The sequence below is a fragment of the Apium graveolens genome, chromosome 6 (assembly GCF_009905375.1).
Source record: "Apium graveolens cultivar Ventura chromosome 6, ASM990537v1, whole genome shotgun sequence".
Lineage (NCBI taxonomy): Eukaryota > Viridiplantae > Streptophyta > Magnoliopsida > Apiales > Apiaceae > Apium > Apium graveolens.
Genome location: NC_133652.1, coordinates 89,750,270 through 89,757,870, shown reverse-complemented (window position 1 = coordinate 89,757,870; position 7,601 = coordinate 89,750,270). Strand labels below are relative to the sequence as shown.

General features: G+C 32.2%; 1 protein-coding gene and 1 non-coding gene across 2 annotated transcripts; both read left to right on the top strand.

Moving 5' to 3' along the window:
- Window positions 1–1,988: 1,988 nt before the first annotated feature.
- LOC141665302 (serine/threonine-protein kinase VIK-like) lies at window positions 1,989–6,950 on the top strand. Its single transcript, XM_074471283.1, has 13 exons — window positions 1,989–2,165; window positions 3,166–3,192; window positions 3,355–3,594; window positions 3,870–3,944; window positions 4,113–4,193; window positions 4,347–4,441; window positions 4,552–4,672; window positions 4,745–4,824; window positions 5,572–5,634; window positions 5,766–5,878; window positions 5,957–6,042; window positions 6,184–6,302; window positions 6,586–6,950. Exons 1-13 carry the CDS (start codon window positions 1,989–1,991, stop codon window positions 6,722–6,724), a joined length of 1,416 nt encoding a protein of 471 aa, XP_074327384.1. The 3' UTR covers window positions 6,725–6,950.
- A 547-nt stretch (window positions 6,951–7,497) lies between these two features.
- TRNAV-CAC (transfer RNA valine (anticodon CAC)) lies at window positions 7,498–7,571 on the top strand. The gene has a single exon. It is a non-coding gene; the product is annotated as a tRNA-Val (tRNA).
- The last annotated feature ends 30 nt before the right edge of the window (window positions 7,572–7,601 follow it).

Below are 7,601 nucleotides of genomic sequence, written 5' to 3'. Positions count from 1 at the left end.
TGTACCGGTCTAATTATTACTGAGTTCATTTCTATCTTACAATTAACTTACTCAATTTAAAAAGATAAAAGAAATGCATAACTGAAGTCAGAATGACTTACAATTATAATATACAATAATGTAAAATTTACACTACTGCTAATATAAAAGTTGATTTTATGAAAAATGTTAGTATCAAAAAATGTTAGTTTTTTATTTATACTACTGTTAAGAAAGTAAGATTAAGTTGTGTGTGTGTCAACATGTAAATTATCGTATGTTACATTTCTTAGTAAATTATGATTGTTTCAATTATTTATATGCTAAATATCTGATTTATGTACATGTATAATCATTATTAACATCTAGGGAGACAATTGATTACTTAAATAACATGCATCTATAGTTATTCAAAAATTAAAATTATGTAATAAATAAATTGCGATAATTTATATATGGTATTCAAATTATCACTGAAAAATAATCCATATCTATTTTTTACGCAACCGAGTATCAATCATGGTTGTAACCTAAAAATAAATTATATATTGTAAAGACTTATTATTGATATTCTTGATTTTTTTCCAAGAATTCGAAGAAAAATTGTAAAATATCGTTATTTAAACCGCTTTTATATTTCTTTCATTATGACTCTAATATTTCTTCATATAATAATTTGATAAAATTGTATACTAAGCTCCTAAAAATAAATATTTTTTAATTCGATAAAGTTTTATAAATATCAGTTGAACTGGATAATTCCTTCAAATTATTGAACAATATATATTTTCTTTAAATAGTATAAAATGCATCGAATCAAATGCTACAATATAGTATAGATATAACTTTTATTTTAATAATTCAAAATATCAAAAATAATTCAAAATATTATCATGATCAATGAATATTTCTTATCTAAAAGAATTCTTTTGATAAAGCTATTTTTTTAAAATGAAAAATATATCAATTTTAAAAATATCATCATAGTTTTAACAAATCTCGTGAGATGTCATATCAAATTTCGAATATTTTTAAAATCCGGACAAATCCCAAAAACAATAATGCGCTACAATGGATTTAAATACAAATAATCAATTAATTTGATCTTATAAAGACCTCAAACACATTAATTTATATTAACATAAGATATTAAAAAAATTCATATTATTGGTAAGATATTCTCGCAAAGTTTTTAATTTAAATTTACTAAACATAGAATGTGACGATGTTTTTCGAGTATTTTTTGAATAATGAGCCAAATTTTGGTTTCAAATTCGAAATAAACTAAAATGAATTGACTCATTATAATTCGAACTTATCTAAATATGTAATACCAATTTAAATTATTTATATATAAGAGATTCTATTTTCAATATTCTTTTAAAAAATTATATATATACATTTCAATTATTTATTATAATAAAAAATATGTTAAAAATATATGAGATATATTTTTAAACTAAAAGATGATTAATAAATAAAATAATAATCCATTTATGTATTATGCCTAACTTTACATCTGAAATTCAATTCTTTAAAATTTACTGTACAAACTATTTTTTTTTTTTGAAATTCAAATAACTATCCTTACGATTAAATAAAATACTTATCTAGCATACTTACATATGTTTATGATAAGTTTATGATAAAAAGTACACATGACATATGCAGTGGTATGAGGTGGTACATGTTAATGAAATATCTTAAGTTCGATTTCCACCCACAAACCATATGTTTTAGATAAATATTAAAAACCGGGTAGTTTAGACTTTTCAATGCTAATGAATTTTATCAACTTGTTTTCTTATTATACGGAAGAGATGAAAAAGAATTACAACTTAACTATTAAGCTCCTGCTAACCCTACAACCTATATATTAAGTTTGAAATCATTGAATCCAGCCACACTTTCAAAATCTAACGCTATTTATGTTGTTGGTTTCGAACCGTGTATGCTGAACCAAATTCCTAAGACATAAATATGCATGTTTTGGACAGATACAAATTGAAATGGATAAGAATAAAAAAGGGTGGTATGTACTCCGCCTGAACAGAGAAGATGTTGATGTAAACAGCCAAGGCTGTGTTGTTAACAAAGAGGTTCTTTCCACTATTAATTGTAATGACTGTGACAAAGTAATAAAACAATTACCTACTAATTACGCAATGCATGGCATCACAGTTTCTGTTTGTCTCGTCTCCGAGTTGTGCATAAATAGGCTTTGCCTAAATCGTAACCAACCATGCAATGAAGCTTCCCTTATCCAGTCCACACCACACCTGTACTGATCTCAATCCCTATTAATCTAATTATTATGACGACCGGAACAATGTTTGTTAGTAATATTTTTAAATATTCAAACACAGCTCAGCTATCAAGTTTTCTTGGATCTCCCGGTCTTAGTAATTCGTGTTTAAACAACATTACATTGATTTATAAGTACTCAGCTACTCATTTAGCTTTTTCTCTTTCTTGTCGTAAGTTTCGCACTCTGAAGATTTTACTGTTGTTGTTCAGTTCTGTTACTTGAAGTTTGTATTTCTTTTTCATGGAAGGAAGCAACCCTCTGTCACCACCTAACAAGGTAACTCCCTTGTTTCTTTTATGCCTGTTCTAGTTCATAATGTATGCATTCGCGTGTGAGTGCAGGGGAGGAAGGGGGCTTGTTCTTTTTGCATAGTCTTTCATGAAAGTATTATATTATTGTATTGCAATTGATGATAATGCCTGTTATGATTTTGAATTGATGACAATACCTATGACTATTTCATTACGCGAAATTTTAAAAAAATGGCCAAGGAAGATGGAATGTAGTTTGGGATTGTTTTTCCAACATAATGCTTCTGATTAAATGTTGGGATCGCTATGTAATATGAACAGATGTCATTCTGTATTAGTTGAATCAAAAACTATATTCTAAAACAAGCCAAACATTTAGTAAATTTAATATCCCAATCAGAAGCAGGGTGTGCCAAATTCAAGTGGAAGGCAGGATGTGGTGAGGGACTGCCCAGGTTCTGTAAGTTTGTCCGTGAGTTTGACGAGGACGTCAAATCAATAAAGTGGTTTTTGTAACATCCCACATCATTTAAAATTAGAGTGTTTGGATCCTTATAAAGACAAGTTTACAATTAATTTATATCAAAATCGGTAGCTTTTTTGGACTGACATGTGCTGCGTTGTTAGGTCTGGTATGCATTTGATAATTCTATGGTTTGCAGTAGAGAGATCTTTTATTATCTGAGGTTGATTAGCTAATTGCATTTCTGAAGGAGTTCAACAGAATATTTTAGGACTTGCAACAAAAATTTTGGCTCATATATAGTTTAATCATGACTAGAGTAAATAAAACTGGGATAATTTAATTTTGTACAGCAGCAGATAGCTTTACAAAGGGTGGACTCTGAACGTCCATATCGCCTTCTTTACTGCTCAGGCAAGGGTGACAAAGCAGGAGTTATACAGGAGTTAGATAACGGTGTAGAAGCTAATCTGGCGGACTATGATAAAAGAACAGCACTTCATTTAGCAGCATGTGAAGGTTGCACTGAGATTGTTGTTCTACTGCTACAAAAAGGTGCTGATGTTAACTCAACTGATCGTTGGGGTCGAACTGTAAGTTCGTAATGACTGCAATAAGTTATCTATGATCTTTTCTACTATCATCTTTGAATATTTAATTGGAAAAGGTGAGCCAATAATTTTCTTAATGCATATCTACCAACGTCATCATCTATTGATTCCAGTGGCATAGTTAGCAATTTCCTTATTTCTTCTGTTGTAAGTTCACATAGCACTCTCGTAAATAGCCTAAGCTTCTTTCATGTGGAAAGTAAGTAGTGACTTGCGAGAAAGATGAGATGATCACGTCTTAACTTCAATATTTGCAGCCACTTTCAGATGCCCGTAGCGTAAATCATGTGGATATTTGCAAAATTTTGGAAGAACATGGTGGTATTGATCCGGTATGACACTTCCATAGCTAACGCCTTGCAAGCTAATCTATTTTCCTTTGTTACAACTACAACTTCACTTAAAATCAAGTTAGAGAAATTATGCTGGGGTGATAATCAGAAGCATGCCTGGACAATAGTATTTACAAATATTTTACTTTTGATTCTTTTTTGGTTCAGGTAGGACTTGACTCTACTAATCCATGTTATGAGATTGATAACTCTGAAGTGGACATGAATGAAGCAGTTCTTATTGGAGAGGTAAAAATGTTTTCACTTGATAACATTTCATATATTCAACTCCAGAACCACGGCCTTTAATCTTGCTGCAAGCACTAGAAGTAATCCCTTACTGATTTAACGGACAAAAATCCCAACATAAGTTAATACTTCACATCAAAAATATGGATGCAGGGTGCTTACGGTGAAGTTTATGTGGTCAAGTGGCGTGGTACAGAAGTTGCTGCGAAAACCATTAGATCCTCGATTGCATCCAATCAAATGGTGCGGTAAGAACTGATACAATACGATAAGGCTTCAACTCTTGTCAATTTGTTCTTTAAATATAATATATTATGCTAATTGCACTTTCCATACACCAATTGTCCACCGATTCTAGGAAGACCTTTCTAAAAGAACTGGCATTGTGGCAGAAGTTACGCCATCCTAATATAGTGCAGTTCCTTGGCGTTTTAAAGGACTCTGAGCGCTTGGTCTTTCTTACTGAGTATCTCCGGAATGTAAGGTTGTTTCTATGGATTCTGCTTATTTGTCCATTCATATACTGATATTTGACGCAATCAAACATGTAGGGTACTTTGTATGACATCCTTAAAAAGAAAGGAAGGCTTGATCAACCAACAGCTGTTGCCTATGCTTTGGACATTGCAAGGTACATTACTGGGAGATGTTGCCAAAGTCTGCCTAACAGAAACTTTAATAACCTTTCCTCCTATTTTCCGTGAATCTGTAACATCTTGCATGAGTTTGCTTTTAATAATAGTATATATAATTAAAACGACAGTCAACTCTTGTGGATACTACTTGATGAAAAATAGAAAGATTGGATTTGCTATGAACTAGCTCAGAATAATAGCTTGAACAGTAATATAAAAGAGACCACTTCCTGCTTTCTTTACTAAAATAAGAGTGTTTAACAAGCAAAATACAATATATGACTCATGTTATAAGCACAACACCTGACAATATAGACTCGCCAACCACTTCGAGAGGATTGGATTCTCCTAAGCACAATTACTCAATCTCTACACAACCTAATTCTAGCTCCCTTTTGTCAATATAAACCCCTGACCTTCGAAATTACTAAAATATCCTTGATACGCAAATTACTAAAATGCCCCTGCTTTTACTCTGCTTCATTTCTCTTATTTTCTTTTTTCTTGAATATGTTAGCAGCACTGGTGGTTTATTTGGGTTCCCTGCAGAATTATGAGCTTACAAAAAGACAATCAACTCTTTTAGATACTAATACAGGGAAAAGAGCAAGATCAGGATATTTTTATGATGCCACTGCTCTAGATTTTATTTACTGATTTGTATAATTAATAATCATATGTACTGAGGCTTATTCCCTATGTTGATCTGATTTCCTTTTTCATTGTTAATTTTTTCACTTCAGAGGCATGAACTATCTACATGAACATAAACCACATGCCATAATTCACCGGGATCTGACTCCAAGGTACTAAAAATTGAAGGTTGCAAGTAGTCGAACATGTCAATTATTAATGCACAATATGCATCTTTCAAAGTATTAGAACTAGAAAGAGAAGTTATCTGCAAGTTGTGAACATGAATCTGCTGTATATTCAGGAATGTATTGCAAGACGAAGCAGGACACCTGAAAGTCACAGATTTTGGATTAAGCAAAAACGCACATGAAAAAGATGCCCATGGTTATAAAATGACCGGAGGAACAGGAACATGTATGACTTCTCACCTTACTGAAGACTGAATGTTTTGACAAATTTTCAATGGCATACTCATATAACCTTTCTCTTCAGATCGTTATATGGCGCCTGAGGTTTATCGTCGAGAGTCATATGGAAAGAGTGTTGATGTATTCTCATTTGCTCTTATAGTACACGAGGTAAGTTGAAAATTTTAGTAGTTAATCATGTTCTTTAAGTAACATTTGCTTTACGTAGTTATTTTTAAAAATAAACTTTTTTAGGTTTCTTTGATGACAGCCCTGTGAGCTTCTAAACCTCACTAACCTGTTGTGCTACAGATGTTTCAAGGGGGACCTGCAAATAGGGAACAAGCTGCAGAGCACGTTGCAGATAAACGAGCTTATGAAGATTCACGGCCATATCTTTCCTCATATGTATACCCTGAGGAAATCAAACGGTAAGTAACCCAAATAGTAATTTTTTTAAAATCTTTGAACCAATGACAATGAGTATGTATCCATGGCCAGTGGAGTAACAACAGGAGTTGGTCTAAGTTCTTCTTACCAAATAAAGATTATCACACTCTAATGAATGAGAAATTAAAAAAAAAACTTACAGTCTAAAGAAGTGATTGATATTGGAGTTGACAGACAAAAGAGGTATTTCTTATCTAAAATAAAAGAATAGGTTGTATGTGCAAATATTTATATATTCATTCAAAATATGGCCATGGATTGCAGGCTTCTTCAAGGGTGCTGGCACAAGAATCCCGATTGTCGTCCTACATTTGGAGACATAATATTGAAGCTGGAGTCGATTCTAGAGGATCTACAAGGTGGCAAGGGATCAGAGTGTTGCTGTGATTGTATTATCTTATAAAGCGAGTTCACAATAAGATGCATACTTGATGTGCAATTTACAACTAGAGACCAATTGTTTTCCTTCTTGTGTTGCCTGTTGTATGAACATTTCGCTCACTTTATTCGAAAACTAAAAAGACAATTTCAAGAATTTTCAAACCATGGATGCACATGTCAGTGTTATTGTCAGTTTTCTTGTGCTGTATCTTCATTTATATGTAATGTCAGAGAACACGCATCATTCATTTGTATATTTGTATCTGCAGTAGCAATAATATTGCTCCAATTACTTAGAAAAACAAACAAACAAACAATACTGCTCCAACTGATTCCTTCTTTTATAATTGCGATTCTTGTACCATAACGAATATCCATATCTTTTCGATAACAAGGGTTGAGTATTCATGTTTTAATTCGATATCTGGATGATGAAACAAATGCAGAGTGCAGAAAGCTTAATATATGCTGAGGTAAAAGACAGTGTAGTATATATGCTTAATATTTGCCGTTTAATAATGATAAGAAAGCTCTGATAACAAATGGAGAAACTAAAATCACACTGTGCTTGATGACATATATTCATGGCATGTGTCATGACTATACATAGTGTGTGTCATGCATTCCCCAACCCCATAGGCCTTATTATGTGAAGGTCATTTTCTAAGTGTGACATGAAACAGCCTGCATTTTGCATAAAGGTCTCAGTTGAAATACCAAGATTTTATCTATAATTTGCCATCGGTTGATTTCTGTGCATGGACTTCATGTAAATTAACGAAATTAGTCAACAACGTCTGGGTGGTGTAGTTGGTTATCACGTTTGCCTCACACGCAAAAGGTCCCCGGTTCGAACCCGGGCTTTGACATTCTTTTCATTTTATTTTATTTTTTCGTTT

Excerpts from the sequence above, each read along its gene's own strand:
- LOC141665302 (XM_074471283.1), top strand. The coding sequence starts at position 1,989 with ATGGATAAGAATAAAAAAGGGTGGTATGTACTCCGCCTGAACAGAGAA. Across the intron at positions 3,193-3,354 it reads ATGCATTTGATAATTCTATG|CAGCAGATAGCTTTACAAAG; the intron begins GTTTGCAGTAGA and ends AATTTTGTACAG. Across the intron at positions 4,442-4,551 it reads GCATCCAATCAAATGGTGCG|GAAGACCTTTCTAAAAGAAC; the intron begins GTAAGAACTGAT and ends CACCGATTCTAG.